Source organism: Amphibalanus amphitrite, unplaced genomic scaffold, assembly GCF_019059575.1.
Source record: "Amphibalanus amphitrite isolate SeventyFive unplaced genomic scaffold, NRLGWU_Aamphi_draft 000847F_arrow, whole genome shotgun sequence".
Taxonomy (NCBI): Eukaryota; Metazoa; Arthropoda; class Thecostraca; order Balanomorpha; family Balanidae; genus Amphibalanus; species Amphibalanus amphitrite.
The window spans coordinates 203490-230954 of record NW_024882341.1 but is presented as its reverse complement, the minus strand read 5'-3'; the positions used below and the strand labels follow the sequence as shown (position 1 = coordinate 230954).

The window sequence follows — 27465 nt, the reverse complement described above, 5'->3', positions numbered from 1 at the left end:
GTGGTCTCTGCTTTGTCGTGTCTACACAACTTCCTTGGCAGCACCTTTACCTAACAACACATCATTATGAGTTATGACAGCATCATTCAGCACCAGTGGCGCGGGAACTTCTTCCAGACTGGGGGGGGGGGGGCTGAAACATAATAGAAATCAACCTAGGGTACCCCCAAATCTAGTTTTCTCACCGGTTTTAGGCCACTTATTTTCCAGACCTTGGCCTTTTCAACAAAAAAAAAAAACACGACAATATTTTCAAAAAGTGAGGTATTCCGTCTCAGCTGAGTGAAGAAACTACCGTTTTGGCAGCCTGGAGTAAAGGTTTTAATCTGCCAAATGAGTTGCCGAGCCAGTGAAATAGGTGGAATTTTCACTTACATGCTTTCTTCCTTTGTGACCCACAACCCCTAATTTGGGGAGGACAAGCTGCCCAACGGTTCCTGGCCTCATGAAACGTTGTGGGGCACCGCCCCCACTGCCGCAGAGTTGTGGGGGCAAGCTTCCCCCACTGCCCCCTCCCCCGTTCCCACGCCTATGTATGAATCTATGAAATTATGTTGGTAGATTTCCGATTTCGATTCCTCCAGCTGGGGGGGGGGGGGGGCTCAAATACATTACGAGCCCCCCCAGCCGAAAAGCTGGGGGGGGGGGGCTCAGCCCCCGCTAGCCCTCCCCCCGGTTCCCGCGCCACTGTTCAGCACAGCAAAACTTCGTCTACTCAGAAGGGCTAACCCCATTTACACACAATGTATTGATCCTCCTATGCATACAATAATGCATCAGGCATCGATATGTTCAATGAGTTCAACCCTCTCACTCCAATAACTTCGGAGAAATTTTGTACAGATGAAAGTCAAATGATGTTTCTATGCTGTCGCTTAGCTTATCTAGGATAATTATATTTCGGACATCTCGGAGTCCTTTCTCTCCATGATTTGCTGTCACCTGACCGGTGACCCAACCCGCATCATCGTCCTGCTGTCGACTAGGTAGTCTCCGCCCCCTCGCCCTGTCACCACTCCTCACGGGGCGTCTCACACAGCAGGTCAGCCCTGACCCGTCCCTCCGGAGCGACTTCAACAAAACACAACACGGGTGGGCGCCGTGCCGCGCGGCCGCCCGAGGGAGCCTCACGGCAGCCGGAAGCCGCTGGGCCTCATCTTGATCTCTATGCTGGGCAGTGAGTAGTGGTAGCCGCGCCAGAAGCGCCAGTTGACGCCGTCGGCGTAGCTACCGTGCGGGCCGCGCAGGTAGAGGCCGTTCGGGTTGGCGTTGTGACACGCGTCGTACCACCAGCCGCCCTTGTAGAGCTCGGCGCAGTTGCCAGCCGTGTACTGGTCGTTGTCGACGTCGCGCGTGGTGAAGCCGACGCCGTTGGCGCGGCTGAGGCCGTCGCCGGCCGTGCCCGAGTAGGGGCCGACCGTGAGCCGATACTGGTCCGTCTCCGGGCTCACCGAGAAGCCGCTGTACTCGGCGTAGCGCTGGTTGCCCTCCAGGTCGGCCATGTCCAGGCGCAGCGTGATGTCGCGCTGCCAGGTGAGCTGGTGGATCAGCTCGTTGCCCAGCCAGAACTCGCCGCTATGGTTGCCGAAGCCGCGCCGGTACTCGGCCCAGCCGCGGAAGAAGTCGATGTGCGCGCTGAGGTCGGCGCGCCGCTGCAGCACCGTCCAGCCGCCGCCGGCCGTCGTCATGTCGCAGTAGACGGAGACGAGCCGTGCGCTGCCCAGGTCCGGACGGATGGCGTACACGCCGCTGGCCGTGAAGCCCTGGCGGCGCAGGTCGGCGCAGTCGCGCGCCGGGCCGGCGCAGGGCAGCCGCGCGGCCGCCTGCGACTGGTTGGCCACCATGCTGAGCAGGGCCGCGCTGCGCTCCTGGCCGGCCGTCAGCGCCGCCAGCTGTCGCCGAGAGCGGTTCGCGTAGCGCGCGAACGAGTCGCTCAGCAGCGCCAGCCGCATGTCCGGGTCAGCCGGCGGGGCGGCCGCGCCGCGCACCATGGTCGTCATGTTGCGGCCCAGCGCGGCCACCGTGGCCGTGATGTTGTTGAGATGCTGCCGCACCGTCTGCTGCGTGCCGATCGTGATCTCGGCGATATCGACCACCGACTTGAGCAGCGCGTCGTACTGGCGCTGCACGTCCTGCTGCAGCGCGCGAAGCTGCTCCACGCAGGTGCACTGGCCGCCCTGCTGGCGCATCGCCTCCGTCATCTCGGCCACCTTGGTCTGGACGGTGTCGCGCGTGTCCTGTAGCTGGGACGAGATGTCCTCCTTGGTGTCCTTCAGCTGCAGACTCAGCTCGTCCGCTACCGACTGCAGGCTCACCCCCTGAAACGGACGGAGCAGAGGTCAGTACGTGATGCCAAAAACACCCCCAGTGATTCCCGAAGCCATGACTCAGAAGACAGTGCATCATCAGGAGCACCCCGAACACTCCTAAACGGCAAATAGAGTTGAGAATGACATTACAGAACACCAAACTGACGTCCCAAGAATTAACCATTTAGCTGTAAGACGTTGATTGAAGCTGCAAGCTTCATCAACGGTTAGCAGGTGACGTGCTTATTTGACTATCTAAATTCTGAAATCAATAGCTCTGTCCGTATTATCTTACTTATGAGCTTAGTGATGACAGTGAGAATTATATGATAAAGCACTCTTATTTCCCGGCTGAATCTATGCCTGCTTTCCACCTCTCAGTGATGGAACTTCGAATGAAACTTATATAAATCCGGGTAGAAGCATTGTTCAAGTGTTTTTATCAGCTTTAGTTAGGGACTGGGGTGTCCAGGCATTGCTAAAAAGAGGTCATCGCTTAGTGTGAAACATCAAGGATTGGCCAATCGTCCGATCACACCATCCTCGGCCTGTTAATCGGTAGCGGGCATGAGTTTCCATCGAAAGTGTGACGTATAACGTCCTATAGGGAGACGGTATTAAAACTCTCACTTCATCTTTCCGTGTGACGCTAACTGCGTACGTATGTACAGTAGGTCTATTAAAAAAGTCCCCAGCACCAGTGGGCGCTGCCTTCGCTGAGCCGAACCCCCGTCTGCCCGTCCCATATCGCGCCGGGCTCATGGGTCAGGTAGGGTCAGCGAGACCGCTCGGTCCGGCCCGCGGGCGGTGGACGGGCGGCCGATAACGCTTTCCGCCTGCCAGCTGTAGAATCCAACAAACGGGACGGCCACCGCTCAGCGCAGCGAAACCGGTGTTAAAGAATGACAGTAGATGTTCATGGCCACAATGATTATGAGATAGTCATTGTTAGCCCGTGCCCCACAGGAATGCCAAGACTCTCACGCCCTGTTGGAGGGGAAATGGGGATTGAGCATCATTCTTATAACTCAGCTTTGGGCATTTAAGTGGTATTCGAAGTAGCGTCAAAAGTAGCAAAAAGAAGAAAACCTACTTCAGCCAATTTTAGATCGGGTCAGAGCAAAAGATCATGTCACCAGAGGTCATCGATGGTAAAATTTTGCAAGGACTAAAATTTTGCGTTGCGCGCACCGGTGCATTGGGTTTCCAATTTCCATGGAAACATCAACAGACTCGGAAGCTCGTAACCGACCCCCACCAAACACGATTTGGCAGCACTGTAATGTCGCCTGCTGGGCGTGAAGTTTTCCCTTCACCATAGGGTTTACACACAAACTGGTCAAAGTTTGAGCCAGGATATAGTAGTCTAAAAATGCAAAAAACGAACAAATTTTGGCATCAATAGATTCAGCATTTCATCGTGTGCCTCAAACTGTCCATCATTTGGCCTCAAAGGAGGTAAAAATTGTTCAAAATCGAAGTTGAAAAGATGCTTTCTGAGCACATAATCTGGTAGCAATCACGTGACCTGCCATAAGCAGCTTATCGATAATTTACAAACATAATTATTAATATGCTGCTTTAAACAACATTAATCATACATTTTGAGCTTTCAGTACTTTAAATAAGGTCAAAACATCGCAAAACACAAAAGTTAATACAATAGTCACGTGGGTGTCAGGAAATGTCACAGGTGCGTCAAATTTGTGACTGGGGCTTTACTTTCAAACATCGGATCTACCTGTTTCTTATAGGTATCTTGCTCGTAACGCTAGCGTGGAGCCGAATTCATATCAACCGCCGCAACAATGCATGACAGCGCAGCGCAGCGTGCTGCAGCGCGGGGCCGTGAAACACCGCCCAGGGCTATCCATGTGTCAGGGCAATCCAACCCACGTGATGGGCTTGGCCCCAGCGGAGCATGAGGCCCAGGACTCCCGCCCAGGCCCCCTGTCTCCCCCTAATTCCTGTCATCCTTCCCACTCTGAACTCGACCGAAAGAACCTAACCTAACACAAGCAGCTCGTTTACCGCTATGTCTGAATAATATTGTCAGGTTTAATTAAGGTCAACGGCTTAGCACGTAAATAACAGCAACTGCCACCATCGGTAGGTATTATGAGAAAACCAATTGCTTTTCCACAAACACTAAAAGTTTTAAGCTAAACTTGCATGAAATTAATTTTACCAGCCTCGTGTTCCTCTTATCAAAACGCTTCGAATGAATTAAAATTTGATCATTAAAGGTGATTTGAAGAATTTGGCCTATGTTCAAAGACATGAACTGACCAGAAATGGTCATGATGCATAGCAGGATATTAGATCCGTATCGTGGAACTTTACAAACACTTGAGATGATTTCATAACTTAACCCGCGCACCGACGGGGGTCTGCGCCAACTTAGTACCGACGGGGGGGGGGCGGATGACCGCCCCCCCCTGAGATCTCGAGAACGAAGCAAGATAGCGACAAGCGGTAAACGGCATCGGATACGCACGGTCAAGATCTACAATTTTTACAAAGGTCATTTTCAGGTCAGGTCAAAGATGACGTCACAGGGGTCGAAAAAGTCAAAATGGCGGCGCTAAATATGGAGAGAGTTTTTCTCGAATAACTTTCGAATTAGTCAAGATAGGAACAAACTAAGGGCATCATCGTGATCCTCTCGTCAATCCGCATCGAATGATATATATGTTGACCTCGAAAGGTCAAGGTCAAAGTTTGACCTCAGGTCACGTGACCTCGAGGTCATCATGTATATCATTCGATGCGTCTTGACGAGCTGAACACAATGAGACCATCCACGCGTCTGTATCTTGTTCCTGTACGGAGTTATTGGCCAAAAACCTTTGGTGACCTTTGATGACGTCACATGACCTCACAGCTGCCCAACAGCAAAACAGACCTCAAGGTAGTGAAGGTTGATCGTATATGAAGTCATGTATGGTATATGGGGCCATTCCGACCCGTTTTAGTGGTAAAAACAGGGAGTTGATTTTTCCCCCATTGACTTATAATGGGGAGGTCGCGAAATTGACCTGACCTTAGGTCAACGATATCAAAATTCAGAGATATACAAATTGTAGCTTTTAATGACCTAATAACATCCTGCGACTTTCAAAGGCCTCCGACATCTACTGTAGCTCTGGCACGGTGACAAAGTTGCAAAAAAGTGACTTGAGGTTGGGTCATTCAAAGTGACCTGGTGACCTGACCTTGAAAGGTAGGAGGTTCAAACTTGCACACCATGTGTAAAATTGATAAGGGAATAGTCATACCAAATTTCGCGGCGCTACGCGCCGCGGTTTTCCCGCTATTCGCGAAAAACCTCAGGGGGGGGCGGATATCCGCCCCCCCCCCGTCGGTGCGCGGGTTAAGCATGTCTATCAAAAATATTTATTAAATGGCTCATGTGTAAGCTGGGTGTGTGATCATGCTTACGAGTATGTTAGACGCAACTGATAATGTTCTGTTGGCCACAATTTCTATGTTTAATTTATCCTTCCGGATTTCATATTTTTATTAATGACACCTTGACGATGTCGAGAAAATAAAAATGCTTAGGAGATTTAACAGCCTGAGATACATTCAGGATAAGGAAGGGTCAAGGGTGCTAGATTCCTTCCGTCCTCGCTATCCTCAGGAAAAACCAATCCGCATCGCCCCTAGTCTTCATGCTTGCCTCTCTGGACTGGAGGTCACCCCACCAGCCAACCTTTAGTTGATGTTAGTTCCATTCCAGGACACATAATCCTCTTCGGGTGACCGTTGGGGAGACGGCTGGACCGCCCCGACAGGGCAATCATCCCACGGGAACAGTCACGCTTCCGCAGATCACTGTCGCTGGCTCGCACAACCAAATTACTACACCAGAGCATAGTTATGTCATAGCTTTGCAAGGGCCTTCTCAGACCGAAAAGATGGCTCCCAACAAAACAATTTTCTCATTCAGTATTGTATCTCATCAGGCACCACATGTTTTCAGAGTGTTTATTATGCGTTCCGTCCAAAAAAAGCGCATACAGTTCAACTTTCTCCCATTGACTTGAGCTATCTCAAAATTGACCCGACCTTTCTGTCAGCAATGTCAAACTTGCAAAGTAAACGGTTCAAATACATATAGGGGAGAGTGGGGCAAAGCGGCCACCCTAACGCTTCTCACGATGCCAACGCTTGATTTTTAAACTTGGAAAGATTCTTTCTATACCAATGTGATCCCTATTAAGTTGCCTTTTATTTCAGCTGCGTTTTATTTCCAAAGGCGTTCACATATGAAAGATGTTGACCAAACTTTAAACCTATGCATATTGGCCACTTTGCCCCATACCCTGGGGCAAAGCGGCCACCGGCGTTTTCTCAAGTCCCGATATGAGAAACAAAATAGTTGCCTCGTGTACGACTAGGGTATTTGATGGTGACAAGGTTAAGCGAGGATGGATGTTTACTTTATCATCTTCCACCTGTAGGTAAACAAAGAAAGGATTTTCATGAAAATAAACATTTAATTGCATTATTTGGTAACTCATGCAACTGAAAAGTGGCCAAGATGAATGCATGACGACACATTTGAATATAAATAATGTTTTTTATCCAGATGGGAGCAACTTATGGCCAATTGGGGGGTGGCCACTTTGCCCCGGCCACTTTGCCCCGCGCATACCGTCCGAGACAAAAATATTCCAGCTTAGCTATTAGTGGGGTAAAGAACATTAAAATTGGTAGAATACATGTACGATAACCATGCAATGCATGGACAAGAACGCTTATAAAAATTCCGAACGGTTATGGAATAACATAACATTTAAAAATTGTTAACATAGTTGGTAACCTGGCAAGAAATGCTTTTCCGCGTTTCACAGAACAATGGTGATGGGCCTGAAACCCCGGTCTGGCTCATTCGAACGACCGTGAAGAGAAGTATAATTGGAAACCATAAATTGAAACTGACGCCAGCTATGAGGGGCTAAAACGATGGGTGGCCGCTTTGCCCCGGGTGGCCGCTTTGCCCCACTCTCCCCTACTGTTGCCCATTGAAATCGCTGAAGGTTCTAAAGCGATCGGTTAGTCGATGTATTTAGATATGATGAGCACAGGAACTTCCCTTGAGGTAAGGTCACTTGACGTGACCTGATGTTATGACCTTGAATTGAAAGACTTGGGCGGGAAAAAATGGGTCATTTGAAATCTTAAAATGTTAGATTTTAACAATAATTGCAAACATTATCCCGGCCAAATAGTGCGTGAGAAGGGAGCGATTCCCCAACACCCCATGTTTAGCTCCTATAATCGAGCTAACTGCTACAGCCTCGTGGAAAAAAAAACGAGCGCTTGCGTCGTTACGTGACGCAGCGACTGTCACCCCATTTTAAAATATCAGTGACCTCTTAGGGCAGGTCAAGGGCCCCAAGGCATTGGATCGGTTTTTGGTGAATAACTTCGCAAAAAATAGTCGCATTGTCGTCATTTCGATACAATCGTGTTTTCTGTTCTCAGATGCGTCGATTTATATGCTCTTTTGCTTAGGTGAAGCAATTTAGGATGTTTAGGTCAACGTCATGTTAGGGCAACACAGGTCACGAAGCTGTTGAAAGGAGGACATGTTGCATAACATTTGATTCGGCAAGTTTTGCAGAGTCCATTGATGGCTGTCCCGACTGGCTAGCTCATTTTGATCGGGAGTTATTGACGAAGCACTCCTATTGACGAGCACTCCGTCACGCAAGGTGAACAATGCAAAAGTGAAGCATTAAACCTTGCCAAGAATGTATGAAGTCACGATTTCATGTGCTTGATTGAGGTAGAGTTTTAGGCAGGGCTGCGGAGTCGATGGATTTTCGGCGACTCCGACTCCGACTCCGACTCCGGCTTTAAAAAACCAGCTCCGACTCCGACTCCGACTCCGGGCAGAATTGTCGACTCCGACCGACTCCAACTCCGCAGACCTAGCAGGGCTGCGGAGTCGACAGATTTTCGGTGACTCCGACTCCGACTCCGACTCCGCAGCCCTGGTTTTAGGTCATTTCTGACGCCAAATTAACAGTTTCCATATTGCTTATATGACACTAAGTGCATTACGGATTTGCATCATTTTATAACCGACAGTCGTGCAGTCTGCAGAGGTTTACTTAAGACGTCATAGTTATGTGACCTGACAAACGTGGTTGATTTCAAATGATCCGGCTTGAATCAAATGTAAGGCATATGAAATGTCAGCCTTCTATCATCAGTGTGCTTTGAGCTACCGCAAAAAATACATGGTGGCGGCATCCACCCCTTCTTCTCGGCCGGCGAGGGTTAAACCTCGCTTCGAATCATTGCAGATAATGATGCGACCGAAAACAAAGCATTTATCTGTGTCTAGAACGGCCGCTGACCTGCTGGACAAGATCCCCAATTTTAATTTGCTAGATGAGAATAAAATACTCGGCATATCATACATTATAGCCCTCGATTTGCCCTCGCGCTAAGTCAATTCTAATCATCACTGTCGCTTTTTTATCCGAGATGATGTCGCCGCCAAACGAGTTGTTTTGTTTGCTTGCTTGCGTTGAATGATCATTACGGATTATTGAAGGATTATGATATAATAGGAATGGGGCAAGGGAGCATATGCACTGCAGTGCAGGTGTTTAATTTAGATCACAAAAGCATCATTTCCGGCATCGTGCAGAGTCACTATCTTCCCCTCCTCTGCACTGCGGCATCTCTGCGCCCCACACACGGCGTCCTCAGTCCTCACTCCACGGCCGGCCGCCGCCAACTGACCCAAACTGACCCACTCGCCGGGCGCCGCGACCTGACCCGTGTCACTGCCGCGGCCTGCGCAATAGAGTCGGGGCTGGAATCCGGGGGTTCGGCCGGCCGGCCGCCTCTGGAGCGGGGGACTTTTTTAGTAGACCTACTGTACCCATAAAATGAAAGCATTTTACCGCGCGCCTCAGCAACTGAATCGATATATCCACTAAGCGAACCTCAAGTTACTAGTAGGATTAACACCTGTCGACTGTATCTCAAATAAATTGGGTCACGAGAAACCTTCCATGAATGACTTATGTTGTAATTCAATCAATGGAACGATAACAGTGAACACTCTTATTGTGAATTCTTGATGATTATAATGAGTTGCTGCTGACTTAAATAGCAACGATTTAAATACAGGTCACAACGTGCTATCTTATGACGAACAAGCGTTGAGCGCAGGCCATCGAAGTTTTTGTATGAAACCGGAACAGTTAATGACAGCAAAGCGGGTGTTGTACATACTTTGTACATGGCTACGGGGCATTGAACTGAAATGGCGATTTTATTTTCGTCATGGCGTCGTGAAAACGGCTAATATATTTCATATAAAAATACCACATATTTTAGACTAAACGAAATGTCTTCTACACGTTTAATAGTTTGTTAATCGTCTAGACGTTTAACAAATTAGTAACACGACATCTGATAATTTTCTCTCTTTGCACGTGAAGCAATTGTAAACACTGTCTACGGTGCGGGATAATGATTATTATCCCGCACCGTAGACTGTGTTTACAATTGCTTCACGTGCAAAGCGAGAAAATTATCAGATGTCGTGTACCTGATTTGTTAAACGTCTAGACGAAACTTAAACACTGTCTTCGGTGCGGGATAATAATTGTTATCCCGCACCGTATGACTGTGTTTACAATTGCTTCACGTGCAAAGCGAGAAAATTATCAGAAGTCTTGTAACTGATTTGTTAAACGTCTAGACAATTAAACAATGTTAAACGTCTAGTAGACATTTCATCTAGTCTAAAACATGTCGTATTTTTTAAATGAAATGTATTTTTACCTTTAAGCGCCCGAAAGATGTCGGCGCCGGCGGTACGGGATAAAATTATTAAACCGCTCGTAGGTAGAAAATCCTTTAAATGTCTCGCCTATCGGCTTGACGTTTAAAATATTTGTTCTACCTACATGCGGTTTAATATATATTCATTACATTCATGGTTTATTTGTACTTATCAAATAGTTTCTGAATTTTGCCTTGACATTTACCAGCACCCCACGGCATTAAAAAGTTAACTAATGAGAATTTAAACGAGGGAAAATGTACTACACATATTTAACATCGCAGGGCGCTACATGCTACCGAAATTATGTCGGTACGGGTTACAAATAAGTAAATCAGTCGTAGGTGAACCAAAACACAACAAACCAAAGACGCTTTGCAGTGTTGTTCTACCTATGCATGCGAGGTTAAACACCCTATTAGAGTATACATATGTTGTTTGTTTTGAGAGACATCGATGCCAACCATTCGTAATTCAATTAAGTGATGTTACAGTGAACTAGGCCACATAATTTTAAGGATTTTTTTGTACCTCACAGGACATAGCTAGGTATATGGGTATACGTGTAGTTGCCGTGAATCTTCTACTCATCTCGGCACCATCGCACTGCATCTAGCACTGGGCACCTAATATATCTGTGCAATGCATATGCCGGGCCGGTTTCAGTTTGCGTAAGCCAGTCATCTATAGCTGAGGTGAAACTGACACCACGTATGTTTAACAATGCTGTGATGTTATCAGTTCTAAAGGCCCTGGCACTCTGAAGGGACATGTCAGGCGCAAATATGCAACGCCATGAATTATGCGGCCAAGGCTGCGAGCATCTATGTCACCGTGTCCAGATAATACGTATGTGTAATGCTCGAAGTTCTTGCGGAACTCGGTGCTGAAAGATTTTTTTTTTGAAGTACAGAAAGAATGTTGAACGCATTCATAATTCAAACTTGTCATTTTAAGATTGCCATGTTCTAGCAACGGTATATTGCTCGGATGGGCTATAAACCTGAGAGCTGTTCCAGCTGAACGTGAGCATTCTGAAGTTGTTTCAACTAATTTTATGCCTATTACCTAAATCGATATAGGTATAGCTGGATATTGGATAGGTTTATTTACCCTATTAAGGTAGGGTAAACAACGATAAGAGATAGGTACCTCTACCTCTACCCACATAACCTAATCAAAATAGTAGGTATATAATCATTCAAACTCTTAGGATGAAACAAAGTAATTAACTTACGAAAATTTCATTTCATCGAAGTCCACGGTCTCATCAAATTTGACTGGTAATTTCCCGAGTTAGCATCTGGAGCCTTCAGCTGTTTAACTGAGCCGTTGTTATTGTTAGTGTCGCCGTGTTAACTACGTAATTTGTCTTCTGCAGTTATTTCAATAAAGCCCTTAGGCTATTCAAATTTTAAGGGTTAAATAAAACAATCCGTAATTAAAAACTACGCTTCCGCTCTGCGACGATAAGTTCGTCAACGACGCAATGCACATTGCAGGAAGCCCTACCCATTACCATTTGCCAGTCCATCGAAGCCTCCTCTCCCCGCCCACAACACGGCCAGTCGCAGCCACTGAGCGTCACGGTTCGGTGCCGAACGTGTTCGGAGCGGCCGAGAGGCTACACCCGCGCGGCGCGCAACCGTCCGAGACGATCGGCTGGCGCACGCGCCGTATCTGTATGCGCCGGCCAAGGCTGAGCAGTGCCGGCTGCGCCAGTGTGCACATCGCCAGTCGATACCATCAGTAAATGTGAGTTCGGTGTCGCCGACCGATCGTCGCAGACGTACGAGCCACTGCTGTCTGCTCATCAGGGGCGCCGCGCGAGTGGAGGCCTCCAGCTCCCGTCAGTCCCTGAGCTAGACAGAGCCGTAGGCATTCGCTGAGACTGAGCACCTATGGACATAACGCAAGTTTGAGCCTCCTTGCCTCCTTGCCTCCTACACATCTTGCTTCCTATAAGCATCATTCTGACCATTCTAGTCTAGGTGCAGTCTACCGGCACTGCCAGACAGTGGCACTCTGTATAGGCAGCCTGCAGTCTCCGTCCATCTACCGATAGTGGTGTCGACTTTCAGGCCAAAACCTAGTCCCGCGAAGGAGAGACAGGCCACAGCCGCATGTCAATGGGGACTGAATGGCCCGAATGCGATTACCTTGTTATTAGATAGAGGTCCACAAGAAAAATAAAAATAAAAGTAAGATAGCAACATTTTCTTGTCACAGATTACTCACATTAAACCGCGCTCTATGAAAACTAGTCTACCCACTGCGATGAAAGATATGCCACATGTCATACCGATTTTGATGGATTATGCAGAATGTAGCCAACCTACAACCACATGACATTTGACAGATTGACTTTTACTTTGAAACGGTAGATTCCCGTGAATACAATCGATGCATGCTATTTGCCGGGGAAGATAGCATGCAGTTCACTCAATGGGATAACCAGTGATGTGTGTCATTGTTTATCCGCGTGAGCGTGACGGGAATACGAGAAGGAGCACTACATAGTACATGACATTGAATTGAAGATTCAGCTACTGCATCAGCCACATACACTAGAAGAAGCAGATAAGATGGCTTGCAAGTGAATCCGGCTATTTTTCGCCCTTCACATGGGAACGAGCTGCTCAGGCCCCGGCCCCTGCACCGGAGTCCGGCTTCGGCTCCGCGGCTCAGGCGTTGGTTCCGGCACCGTCTCCGTGATTGGCTCCGGCACCAACTCTGTCCTGGATCCGGCACCAACCTGGATCCGACCCTTCTTTTCTGAAAAAAAAACTTCGAGTCTGGACCCGACCCTAGCTCCAGCCTAGATCTGACCCTAGCTCCGAGTCTGGATCCGACCCTAGCTCCAGCCTAGATCCGACCCTAGCTCCTGCTACATGGCTCCGGCACGTCCGTCGACTTTCTCTGATCATCTCTACAGGATCCGTTAATAATAACCATTGAGAGTATTATTTTGGTTTCGACTCTATGTAGTATTGGCTTAAAGACGATATTTGCGACCACGTTTCGGTTTGAACGCTCACACTTCACATACTCGTTATCAATCCAAAAGCTTTCGCAACTGATTGAAACATTTCAGTTCCAATAGGCTGAATGTTATCCTTTGAAGGATATAGGACCATAAGGTACCATTGCAGTAAAGTCCCTGATAATTTCCACCGGAACGCTGATCGTTGCCGTAAATAAAAGAAAAAACCAAATGGCTTTTATTTTTAGCATCTGAGAGGCTCGATGCGGTGGACTACCGCAGCGGGATAGCTGCTATCGCAGAGTTTACGCGATGCAACACCACGGCCCAGCTAACGTGCGATTCACTTGTCAAACATGTATTTTCCCGAACTTGAAGCTAACCTTAACCACTACAACATGACCAGAACTAGGAATAAAATTTAACGAGCACTTGAACTTCCCGTTATTAGCTACTGAAACCGCAGCTGATGTCAGCTACCCGCCTATGGCGACTGGCGGACGGATTCAGTCCAGCCGGCACAAATCTGATCAGCAAGCCCCGTCCAACCATCAGCACATATAACGTCACTCAGGGTGTCCCGCTGCTCGAGAAGGAAGTCCAGACGAGTGACGCGCATTAGCGACCACAATATGTATCGTGATGTTACCGGTGCTCGCATATGACATCAGGGTCAGACGTCGCCGTTGCGGATTTCCTACGGGCCTTGAGGGACTTTCGCTGTGATCTATGGTCATCATCGAGCTGGACGAACCGGCGCCGGCTCGGTGGCACAAACAGCTGCGCGGCCGTAAGCTCCTTTCGGCCGGAGCCGGCGCGGCATGCCCGATATGTGCCCGCCGTCGTGCTCGGTAGTCACGATCCAGCATGCAAACTGATGACTTTGTCCTTGTAGTGGGTTGCCGCTCTGCGCGGGTGTTGCCTCAACCTAGCCGAGTGGGAATTCCGCGCGAAGATGACCATAAGGGACCCGATGGATAAAAAGAAAAGAAAAGAAAAGTCATTAGGCATACTCGTACCTACATAGATACTGCCGACTAGATTTTCGTTAAATTGAACTTTCTGTGACCGACTAATCGCAAATGCAATCGAAACATGATACGCAAAAAAATAACTACCCGCCTTTAAAGGGAGATTATGACCTTTTTCCACAAAATCTGAGTTAGGACCATTTTCTGACAAAACACAACAAGTTATAATGTAAATTAAAACCATTTTGCTCAATTCGGTACCTTGCCGCAAATATCTCAACTTGAAGTCACGTTAGCGGGGAGCGCTGAAAATGACCGTTGAATAAGTACTTACATCACTTTTTGGTACTTGCATGTAATTTTGTAAAATGAGCGTATTCATTACATTTGATCTTCATCACATCTAGTTAGTTAATGGTCGTCTATAGTGCCTTCAAAAGATATTCATGGTTTGGGGGTGGTTTATGTCTAAATTTACGCAACTATTTTTCCTGTTCATCATCTGTCGCCATATGCTGCTATTTTAGTAGCAACGACTCAATTTTGAATCGGTCCCGCCGACTGCACAATAAAAGAAGATAGATACAACACTTTTGCGGCATCACTGAAAAACTTATGCAGTAGGGGAGAGTGGGGTGGGTTGTATCAGTTTTTATTCCGAGACCCATAACCTCGTAACTATCCGTGATAAACTCATTATTTCCATACTATCCCCTTCCTTGATTCTTCTGCTTTTTTGTGCAAAGTAACTTTTCCGCTACCTCTACCAGTTTTTCTTCTACGGTCTCCCGAATAGAACAATGTTTTTTATACAACTTGCCCCATGGCTTGGGTGAGTTGTATCACATGGTGGGGTAATTTGTATCACTATTTCACGTTTCAGGGAGTGTGCTTCCTATTGGTTTTGAACATAACAACAACATTAAATGGGGTTAATACAATGTATAGGTATGCTCAAAGGCTTCACTTTATTAGACCAAACTTAGGTCAATGCAATCCGAACGAAACATCAACAGACTAGACGCAAAAGTGGCCCGTTAAGAGCAAAGAAGCCAACACATTGTGCCGGAATGGAACGAGCATTGACTAGCTACCTACAAACGCGAGCCAGGGCTTAGCTTTCGCGATCAAAAGTAACATACCCATACATACATACATACATACATGTTACAACATACCCCACCCGGCTCTGATACAACATGTACCTAGCCGCCATCTTGGAAAGAAACATCCTCGTGCTAAAAAAACAGCGGACAGCTGGAGAAATCCGTTTTCACTCACGCAGCCTTAGAACCTACCCTCACCACCGCTACGGAGATCTTTCAAATTCGTGCACATCTAAATGCCCAGAACACACATTTTCTTGCAACTTATTTTTTTAGAATGACATTAAAAAAACATAAAATCGGCTCTCACCTCGAGACGCGTCCACTCAGCCACAAGGCAGAACAGGGAAAGATGGCGCCCGGAAAACCTCGTCGGCTGGTCGTGTCGCGAGCGCCATCCATTGGATAAGTTTGGCACAATTCGCCCTGATACAACTTGGACATGATACAACTCACCCCGCTCTCCCCTACTGTTATCAAAATTCTCATAACACCGTTCGACAAACCTGAAGTCTTTTTGAAATAAATATGCTTGTATTTTTCGCTTCAGGCTCTGAGGCCAAAATAATGAATTTCGTAGTCGCAATCGCAAGATTTGGCTGCGTTTCTGGCGCTTGCCGTTCATTTGTGGCGCAAAATAATACTTGGAAACAAAGAAGAGTACATAGGCACTATGTACCCCCGAATTAGAATCTAATTAATTCTAAACCGAATTAACTCTAATTCAAATTAGAATCCTTACAACCAAGCAACGACAAGGCGATAACATAAACAAAAACCCAAGCGTCGCTGTTTGAAACAAAAGCGCCATATACTGCGACTTTTTTTATAGAGAAGGACAACGCATTTCGGTGGGTGTTACAAGTACTGCAAGTACTGCTTCTTTTTTGCAAAAATAAAAACCTTTTTCACATACGAAAATGTGCTAGGAAATTTTCATATTTTATAGAAACTACAGTAGAAATAGTATAGATGTCGAGTAATTTTTATTTAAGAAAAAAGAAAGCTCATTATCTCCCTTTAAAGGGACCATCCCACCTTAACATTAGTTTTGAGTTGAGATAGCCAAAATGGGGTCCCTGGCTCACAATTACCGGTTTCGGCACTCACAACATCGAGAAATGCCTTAAATCGGAAATATTGAATTTCAAAATTGCAGCATTTTGATTCAGAGGGGCTAATGCATAGGTATACCCCTCTGAATGTGTGACGTCATCGCAGATATCTAACGATTTTTAAATGTTTGACTAAAACGTTTTGTAGCACGCGGTGGTATATGCTGCTTTGCGCGCAACAAATGCCGCACTTTCAAATAAAGTCGGTAGGAACAGCGGAGATCCCAAAAAAGTAAACAAAAGTTAAAGTCTAATATCTTGAAAACCGGTGAATATTTTTCGATGAAATTTGGTAGATATTCGTTTTTGCTCTTTCTGAACCGAGCGACATCACTTTCATGCCAATTCATTAACTTTTTTGAAGGTGGGAGGGTCCCTTTAAAAAGTAATGATAATGTCTACCCTCTATGTACATGCAGATGGATGTTACACTTACTTTTCACCCCATTAACCATTAACATGATAAGTATACGTGCGTCAAATTAAGTAAGAGGACACCAAAAGTGGCAATCTTTATCACAACATATCGTCATTATGACATTGGCATAGCTTTTTAGTCCCGACACCGGCCGTCACTTGTGCGAAAGGCTGTTCCTTCGCTATCTTATTTTTTTTTTATAGATAAACTGGTGTGCTGCAATAACGAATACATGTTGTGTTGGTAGGCCAGCGCAAGCTATTGCCGTTTGCTTCCCCTCGCCTATGAGGTTTGTGGGACCAGCTCAGGTCGCAGGCCAATAATAGACACCATTTGTTGGGCTTCACTAGAAATAGCCGGCCATCATCGGCTAGCCATGAGGAGCGGCGGACATAAACTGTCCACCGGCACAGCACCCCAACATCGCCGAGCTGATCCGGGGGCTGAGACGGCACGCCGACAGCATCAATACTGTGCAGTAAGGCAGCGGTGCATGTCGACATGCCTTCTATTCATTGCAAACCAACCAGATAAGTGCAAAATCCGTAGACCGCATGAGGTAACTCGTGTCTTTCGCCACAGCGAACGTTGGCATCAGGCTTATTCATCCAGTCTCTATCATATTTGTTCGATCGGCAGAGGAGAGATAAGGGATACAAGAGTCGAAAAACCACTTGCGATTCATTAATCTCCACTTCATTCGTATTGCCGTAGCCATCGCTTTTTTGTAACCACGCCTTAGCTGAGGGCCGGGGTCCGAACAACGAAGAAACAATAGTATGAGGGCATAAACTATTGTTTTGTTATGAGGACAAACAATAATCCAGCCGTGTTTTAGTATAAGATACTAAACATGGCTGAAGGTTCTTGGGATAGGACGAGACGATTTTCTTGCTCTAAAAGCAGACTCAGTAGTCTCCAATGGCTAATTATGGTGAGATAACGTGACCCGATTTATCTTTGGTGGCCTTTATGAATAATCCGGGATATACAATTTGTAAGAACTCAGGAGCTTGTTACTTGGTGTCTGACGTGCTTAACCCTCGCGGGCCCGGGGGAGCGTTTTTCGCCCCCCCCCCTTAGCGAATATTAGCGATAGCTCCCGAACGCTTAGGGATAGGAAAGCGAAACTTTCAGTACCCTTTTCCCCATTAATATGCTATTTGACTGTTGACATCTTCTAAAGTAAGTTTTAGGACCTAGCCTCCTTGATGACGTCATAGGGTCGACTTTTCTAGATCCCTGCACGGCAAACTTTGGCGTCACAGACGTGAACTTCAAACTACTGCCAAAAATAGAGATTTAGAGATAAGACAAATAACCAGCACGGCTGTGTGGCATTTGACCTAGGGAAAAATATAAAATTAATTTTGGTGACCTGAGGTCAGAGGTCAGGTCAACGTATCCGAGCTGGGGTTTTAGTTTTTCGCAAATGACTTCAACTAAAATGGTCCTAGAGCTACGGCAGTAGTGTGAACGCTTTCGTCTTGTCAAGCCACGCCGCATGACATATATTTTGTCTGGAAAAATGTCAAGTTTCATGCTGACCTAGTGATCTCGAATGACCTTTGACTGATCTCGACACATGAAAGGTCGTGCCTATGTATATGATGGAATCGTAGCCGCTGATCACGGATCTGGCAGTGGCATCCATTTTGTCCTAAGCATTCATTAAAAGCCTCAGGATGGCAAAATTGTTTTAATTTTTATGGCTGACTTGAATCAGTGAAAAAGCCTCTAGCAAGGATACTGTTCCGTGAAGTTGACCCTGGAACAGCCTTGTATCGTAAGACAAACCACAGATAGGAGCCTGATCAGCTTCAAAACATTTCACCAACATCATGGAATTTACTATACAAATATACGAGAGGAAAAATTGTTGAAAGATTTTTATGGTGCACCGATTTTTTTGTCCTGCACGAAGTATGACCATGCCACGTGCAAACATCTCGTATACCCCCCAAAAAAGATTATTTTTACAAAGTTGGCAAGCCCATGACAATCACTACGTTTCCATGACACGTCTAAATCGATTTAGCGAAATTTCACGTGCGTTTTTCTCGGAAACTATTTACCTTATGCAAAAAATGAGCGTATACATATATGGTTTTAGCTAGCACCTAATCCTATATTTACATTTTTAGATTATGCCTAAATGATGGATGGAGCAAATACATTTTTCAAAATCGGCTTAGCTTGTGCCATGGAAACGTTAGTGACTTTTAATGAAATGTTTTCTGGATTTTTTTTCGAGAATGGGATATTATATCGATCAAACCATTGGCAGCATTGACACTTTTGCTCGTCTGTCAATTGATTCATAACGCCGAATGACGCCGGATGAAGGGATCAAGTTTGCCGACTTTAAAAATAATATTTTCTGGGCACGAGATGTTTGCACGTGGCACTTGCCCGACAATAAGAACCGACGTTCCATTAAAAAGATTTTTAACAACTCTCTTTTAAATGACATATTTATCATTTTCCTAGCATGATAACTTTTCGAGTTATAACGATTCTTTATCGTCTCGTTTTTTTTTCTTTAAACACCCTGTATATGCAAGAGAATGCTAAACTGGGAAATATGTCAAAAGAGCTGATGAACGATAGGAGGGCAGCGATCAACAGAGGTTGCCATTTGCCAATGGGCCATATGTAGAAGGGCTGCGATCGACAGGAGGGCGCCAATAGGTAGGAGAGCCCTGATACATTCGAGTTCCGGTAGAAGGGCACCGATAGGTAGGAGCGCGGCGAGTAGCAGGAGGACACCAATGGGTAGAGAGGCGACGATCAACACAAAGTCGTCAATAGGTAGGAGGATGGCCATTAACAGGAGGTCGCCAATAGATAGGAAGTGGTCATCAGCAGGAGGTCGCCAGTGGGTAGAAGGGCGACGATTAACAGGGAAGCGCCAATAGTAAGAGGGCGCTTTTGCCCAAGACGACGACATCGAATAGGAGAATGCCTGTGAGGGTAACCGGACAAAAGATCGTAAAGCAGAAAATCGTATGGCAGAAGATCGTAGGCAGTTGATCGTATGCAAAATATCGTAATGGATAAAGATCGTACGACATAATGCTCGTATGGACAACAGATCGTATTCGCTAAAGATCGTCAAGGAAAATGATCGTATGCCAAAAAGTCGTAATGGATAAAGATCGTACGACATAATGATCGTATGGACAAAAGATCGTATTCGCTAAAGATCGTCAAGGAAAATGATCGTATGCCAAAAAGTCGTAATGGATAAAGATCGTACGACATAATGCTCGTATGGACAAAAGATCGTACCTATTCGCTAAAGATCGTCAAGGAAAATGATCGTACGCCAAATGATCGTATGAGATAAAGATCGTACAGTCAAAATATGGTATTCACATGCTGCAGCCCAACTCCAGCGCATACAAAGCTTATCAGTTTCTGTGTTCGCGTAGTAAGTGGCCGTCGTAAGCTCGACCATACATTGATGTTATTTCAGAGCTTAGATGGCTCAATGACACCTAAAAGCAACGCGTTGTATATGTGCCGAATAAATGAATGTATGTGCTGCCGTTTTCATGTACCTATTTGAAGTGAATACAACTAAACCCATGTTCCCCCCCCCCACCCCGCCTGGAAGGTTAAAATGTTGCTTAAGCGGCTGAAGTAAACGGCGTTAAAATACTTTTTCCTTCGCACTGTTACATTTTCATATTGAATCGTCATCGCTTTACGAGTCATCAACAGATGTTTATCGCGTTATCACTATCGAAGTCGCAATTCTCCTAGTTATAGGACCCTAGTTTCAATCCAATCCTAGTTATAGGAGTCATTGTTATCGAAGGCCGGTTAAAGATGTCAATTGTCCATCTTGGTTCGAAATCGCCCCAGTAATTACCGAGTTACTGAAATGGGAACAAATTTGGCACCTCTTTTTTTTGTATTTTGTACGTGCATTGGGGGTCACTCACATAGATCAAGGGTATCCGACCTTTGTTAGAAGGGATGCAGCTATCCTATAAAAATTACCGCAAGACAATCGCTCAAGCCGCTGCTGAGATATGCATATGGACCTCTCAAAATCATTACTTTTGCAAAACTACTTGAACACCCTTGACTTCTCACGTGGCACGTGCCACGACAGCCACTGAGATGTATCAAAAGTAGTCAATTACGGGGAAAAGGGGATGGGGCTACCCAGCAAAAAAGACCGCAGGCCAATCGGTTCAGCGGTTGCTGAGATATAAGCCTCTCAAAAGCGTTACAGGCCGGGCCGGGCCGGGCCGGGTTGGGCCGGGCCGGGCCGCTCATACTGAGATTTTCCCGTTATATTCAAAAGACTTTCGCTTGGCTCGCTGCGCTCGCTCGCTCGTAACAACACTATTCTATACGATTATTTACTTTACGAACGTAACGTTACGATCTTTTGTCGAACGATCTTTTACAACATACGATCTTTATCTTACGATCATTTTCCTACGATCTTTTTTGTACGATCCATTGCTTTACGATCTTTTTCATACGATCAATTGCTTTACGATCTTTTGCTTACGATCTTTTTGTCGTACGATCTTTTACAACACACGATCTTTATCTTACGATCATTATCGTACGATCTTTTGCATACGATCAATTGCTTTACGATCTTTTGCTTACGATCTTTTTACCGTACGATCTTTTACAACATACGATCTTCATCTTACGATCATTTTCGTATGATCTTTTTCCATACGATCTTTTGTCTTACGATCTTTTGTCACGTAATCGCCTGTGAGGAGGGTGCCGATCAGCAAGGGGGCGCCAGTGGGTAGAAGGGCAGCGATCAACAGGACTTAGGAGGGCGCAAATATGTAGGAGGATGGTGATCAGCACGAGGGCACCAATAGGTAGGGGGGCCCGATCAACATTTAACAGAAGGGAATAAGGAACCAATAGGCAGGAGGGTGTCAATGGGTAGGAAGGAGGGCGGCGATCAACAAGAGGGAAAAAAATTCCACTTGAGGGCGCAGTAGGTAGGAGGGCGCCAATAGGTGTGAGAGTGTCGACCAGCCGAAGGGCGACAGTGGGTAGAAGGGCGACGACCTACAGGGGGACGTCTCCGGGTAAGAGGGCGCCGATGCACAGGAGGGCGCCAATAGGTATGAGTACGCCGATCAAAATGAGGGCACCATTGGGTAGAAGGGCAGCGATCAACAGGCTTAGACTGGCGACTACCGCTACGATTAGAGTACTATAGCCTACAATTGTGGTTGGAGGGCGCCCCAGACGCATTTTCCCTGTAAACACATTCGCGCCTCCAATCGCGATTGTTTTTCGATTAAATTTTATTGCAAAGGGTGTCCTCAGCGCGGCCCACTGGCGGATCCAGACTTGCGTTTTGGGGGGGGCCAACTCCTGCAAGTAACCAAACCTAGGGTACCCCCAAATCCTGTTTTCTCATCGGATTTAGGCCACTTATTTTTTCGTCACAGCCCTGAAACGATATTTTTTTTAACTAAAAATAAAAAAAATAGAAATGGTAGCCCCCCAACCCGAGCCTAAATATTACTTTGAAAACACTCTAAATTGCTTTTGTCGACCAATTAGCCCGCTCCGGGTCGGTGCGTGGCGCAGCCTTCGCGGGCTGGGAGGTGTCGGTTGGACCCCCTGCCGTTCGGCCCCTGATTAAGCTAGAGCTCGCGGAAAAAAAAAACAGGCGTGTTGCCCGTGAGTGACGAGACGAAGCCGATGATACCCGATTTTAAGGTCCTTGGTCATTAGTTGACCTTCCAGGGCGGTGTTTCACGGTCGTGCTGACAGCCGCTGACAGCGCATTCCGCGAGCTAAGGTCAGCCTTCGGTAGTGTTGTGGGTATAGGCTTGTTGATGTCTCCATTGAAACCAAAAGTGCCATCAGCGCTGGCAGCGGCTGGCAGCGTGCCGTGAAACACCGCCCAGGTCAGGTAACAGACCCAAAAGACGGGAAAATCAGGACCTGTCAGAACCTCCTAAAGTAAGGCTGTAATACGTTTTTTTTGTGTGCTGATCACAAATTTCATGTTAGTTTGGATCATAGATAATGTCTTCATGCGTTTAGACCATGTCGGGGCAGGTCAGGTCAGATCAACCAGTAGGAGTACTTATGGGCGTCCGTATAGCAGGTGTCCACTACCACTGGCAGCTACGTAACATGATACGAAGGCATCAAAACTACTTCGTAAATGTTCAAATGGCTGCAAAATGCTAAATTCAAAATCAGCTAAACGAAACTATCCTAGAAACATGTTAAACTCGGAAAAGTGCACCGAGGTCATCAAAGGTCAATGACCTGACTTGACCGTAAGGTGACATTGGCATCCGCCCTAATGCGTGGGAGCAACATCATATCACATGTTTGAGCGTTTTAAACCACGAAAAGACTATAAAAGCGCGGATAATGTGAGCCGACATACGCCGAATCGCTATTCCGGCCAAACATTGCCTCCAACATGGCCAAACAGTCTCGAGAAATAGGCCACAAGTCAAAGTTCACTTGGGTCAGGGTCATGAAATTTTCAGACTTTGTCACCATGAGGGTACTAAAGTTTCGTCGCGATCGGCTTCATGATACCTTACACGATAACTTCACACGTCGATCGAGAGTTAAAGCATGGATGAAGGAGAACCAGGGGATGAAGGTTCTTTCATCCATGGTTAAAGTGTGCAATAAGAACTTCTGGGTGAAGACAAGACCAACACTTTTATCAAGCTCACAGATTTTTAATGATACGGTATTTTCTCTCTACCTACTACGCCCTTCTCACATTCATTTTTCTTAAGTGTTTTTGGGGACAAAAAATATATGTTGTTCCCCTTTCAGGCTTGGGGGCATGACCCCGTGGCCCCCCTGGATCCGCTAGGCCGAAACTAACTAGGTCGTTTTCAAACGGTCTGATATTTCAGGTCATAGTTTGCAAACGGCCGGTGTTTTCAGGTAGTTTCATATGGCCTGACTGGGCCAGGCCGTTTGCAAACGGACCGAATTTTCATACGGCCTGTAACATATATTCAGATTTCGACATCCGTCGTAGCATCAAATGCTGATGTGGCGCACTCAAAAGCCGGAATTGGTCCTTGGATGCCGTAAGGACCCTTTTAAGAAATAAGTGACCCGACTGACCCTTAGAGATTGGCCTGAGCTGTGACCGAAATAAGTCTTTTACCGTTTCGCAGGAAGGGACAAAAAGGTCCCTCATATGCTTCTTGTACAATTACGAAACAAAACAAGTTTTTTTTTCAACGAAAACTTAGTGAGTTTTCCTAAAAAATTTATTGCGCATATTCCGTGAATGAAAAGTTGCCGGGTCATGTCAGGTCAGGCTGCCACAGCAAGTTTGTTAACTTGACAGCTCAATCGATATTTATGCAATAAGACCTTCTGGGGTGACGATAAGACATGACGACACTTTATGAAGGAAGCTAGTAGACCCGGTAGTTTCTCCATAGGCGCGGGAACCGGGGGGAGGGGGCAGTGGTGGCAGCTTGCCCCCCCCCCCCAACTCTGGGGCCGTGCGGGCGGTGCCCCCACAACTTTCAGACAGAATACCGCTCCTTTTTGCAAATGTTTTCTTTTTTTGTTGAAAAAGCCAAGGGATGAAAAATAAGTGGCCTAAAACCGGCGAGAAAACTATATTTGGGGGATCCTAGGTTGATCTCTATCATGGTGTGACCTTTCCCCCCCCCCCCCCCGTCTAAAAGTAGTTCCCGCGCCCCTGGGTTTCTCTACGCTATTGAATCACGCTGCTGATTCTAGTAAGTATCTACTACACAACCTTCTCACATTAATTTTTCTTCGAGCGTTTTGGGGGGCCAAAAGATATGTTGGCCCCCTCTTTCAGGCTTTTTGGGCCCATGGCCCCGGTGGCCCCCTTGAATCCGCCAGTGGGGGCGGTGCCCCCACAACTTTCAAACGGAATACCGTCCTTTTTTGCAACTGTTTCTTTTTTTGTTGAAAAAGCCAAGGGATGAAAAATAAGTGGCCTAAAACCGGTGAGAAAACTAGATTTGGGGGGAACCTAGGTTGATCTCTATTATGGTGTGCTCCCCCAGTCTGAAAGTAGTTCCCGCGCCCCTGACTTTCTCTACGCTATTGAATCACGCTGCTGATTCTAGTAGGTATCTACTACGCAACCTTCTCACATTAATTTTTCTCCAAGCGTTTTGGGGGGGGCCAAAAGATATGTTGGCCCCCCCTTTCAGGCTTTTGGGGGGGGCCATGGCCCCGGTGGCCCCCCCCCCCTGGATCCGCCAGTGTCAGCGCCCAAGGGGGGGGGCGGGGCATGGCCCAAAGGCCCCCTGCCTACGCCCCTGTTTATATTCATCGCAACATATCGCATAATGGCAGCACGTTTCAACTCATCATTAAGAATTTTCGCTTGACCTGCCGCAGCCATAGTAGGTAACCGTAAAATATAATAATTTAAAAGAGATTGCAATAATAAAAATGTTAATCGCAATGAAAAGGTTTCCATGGTATTCACACAACAATCGATCTGCGCTTCTGTTCGCACCATAGCCGGATCTGCATCACCTGTCGTTTGCTGACAGCCGTATCTGCCTGCGACCCAGTGAACTACCCTGCGGCCTACTTCGCCCTCCTGTCTCCCGATACGCTGCAGGTCTGCCATCCAACCAGCTGCTGTGTCATCTGGTCAAGTGTCAAGCCGTCTAGTCTGCTGTCCTGTTACCGGCACTGGACGGCACACGCCCTGTCACGGGACTGGTGTCAGTGGCCGCTGAGCTTAGTGACGAGAATCTATTTCTTTGCAGCTCAGCGCAGCAATGTCCACGTCGACCTGATCAAGTCGGTCAGCTTGAAAAGATCGTGAGAGAGTTGTCAGTGAATCTAGTAGCAAAAGAGGAAAAGTCTGAATATCAAAGTTGTCAGGCCGAAAGGCCATTCTGCTGCACTAAGCATCGCATTTTATTTCTCCAAAGAATGAAAAATGTTTATTCCGCTGGCGTGATCATTTCAGACAAAACATGGTCAAAACTGAACCGCCAGGGCAGCTGCACAGTAACGGTAACGCTATGGCCTGGATTAGTTAATTGAGCTCATTAGTAATTAACGCGCGGCACATGCTTGATTGGAAACAATAAAATAATAGTTGGAGCTCATCCATCTGGGGAAATTTCCGCACATAAAACTGATTCAGTGGCATTTGTTGTCTATATTGTTACGAGCGAGCGAGCGCAGCGAGCGAAGTGAGTCTCTTCAATATAACGGAAAAATCTCAGTATGAGCGGCCCGGCCCGGCCCGGCCCGGCCTGTAACGCTTTTGAGAGGCTTATATCTCAGCAACCGCTGGACCGATTGGCCTGCGGTCTTTTTTGATGGGTAGCCCCATCCCTTCTACCCCGTAATTGACTACTTTTGATACATCTCAGTGACCGTCGTGGCACGTGCCACGTGAAAAGTCAAGGGTGTTCAAGCTGTTTTGCAAAAGTAGTGATTTTGAGAGGCTCATATCTCAGCAGCCGCTTGGGCGATTGACTTGCGGTAATTTTTGTAGGGTAGCAGCATCCTTTCTACCCAAAATAGGATACTCTTGATGTATGTGGGTCACCCCCAGTGCACGTGCAAAATACAACAATAAGAGGTGCCAAATTTGTTCCCATTTCAGTAACTCGGTAATTACTGGGGCGATTTCGCTTAGCCCTCGCCCGCACATGGGGGGGGGGGGGGGTGGTTGCCACCCCCCCCCCCAGGCAGTCTTTCTGCTCTGCACTCAACATTTTTAGAGCTAGAAGGCTGATTTTTCGTATAGATGCTCGTCTATCCTTTCTTGATGTCCACTAAAAATTTTAAGTTTCTGTGATTTTTGGTTTGGAGATATGACCTTGTTTTTCAGGTCATGTCATGACCCAAATGGCCAATTCTCAACATCTTGCGTTTGCCATGGGCCTTGTGAGCTTTTGACACCCTGATTTCGGCCTTTTTTGCCAGTCTTACCTCCCACCTATCATGGAACATGTTGTTCGACGATGTACAGGGGTCAAGGTCAGGGTCAAGGTCAACCTAGGTCATCTAAGATAATTGCGTTTTAGGCAAGCTGAATTTACTTTTTGTGAAGTTTTTTGACTGCATTTTTGGTAAAAGCTTCTCAGATCATGATTTCATGTGATATGGACCCAAAAACAATCGGTGCACACATCAGTATACACACAGACACACACAGACATACAAACACATATAATTGACCTTGACCTAACTTGACCTGAAATGACCTCAGCAGCAAAATTCTGGTCGGATAGTGTGACAAAGAGGTTCTAGCTGGCTTGGCACCAGAAAACAGCATCGTCATCGGTATTTGATAAGCAGCGCACTTGATATCCAACGGTGACCCAAAACAGCAACATTTTTTAGTTTGACCTGACCTGGAAGGTCAATGACTGACCTGAGAAGGTAAAACTGGGTATCATTGGATTCGTCTCTTCCCAAAGAATCTTTTTGGTCTTTACTGCTAAGCTCTATCTCCAACAGGAACGAAATGGCGCGGGGGGGGTGGCAACCACCCCCCCCCCCCATGTGCGTTCTAGGATGGGAAAATGGCATGTGCGGGCGAGGGTTAACCCTCGCCCGCACATGGGGGGGTGGTTGCCACCCCCCCAGGTAGTCTTTCTGCTCTGCACTCAACATTTGTAGAGCTAGAAGGCTGATTTTTCGTATAGCTGCTCCTCTATCCTTTCTTGATGTCCACTGAAAATTTCAAGTTTCTGTGATTTTTGGTTTCGGAGATATGACCTTG

At 46.6% G+C, this 27465-nt stretch overlaps 1 protein-coding gene across 1 annotated transcript in view; it reads right to left on the bottom strand.

The window, feature by feature from the left end:
- Window positions 1–718: 718 nt before the first annotated feature.
- The window catches only part of LOC122367055 (fibrinogen-like protein 1), a 37614-nt gene continuing 10867 nt past the window's right edge, over window positions 719–27465 (bottom strand). Inside the window, exon 2 of the mRNA XM_043339834.1 lies at window positions 719–2318. Within this exon, the coding sequence (XP_043195769.1) occupies window positions 1128–2318 (1191 nt within the window). The 3' untranslated portion in view covers window positions 719–1127. The remainder of the gene's footprint in view (window positions 2319–27465) is intronic.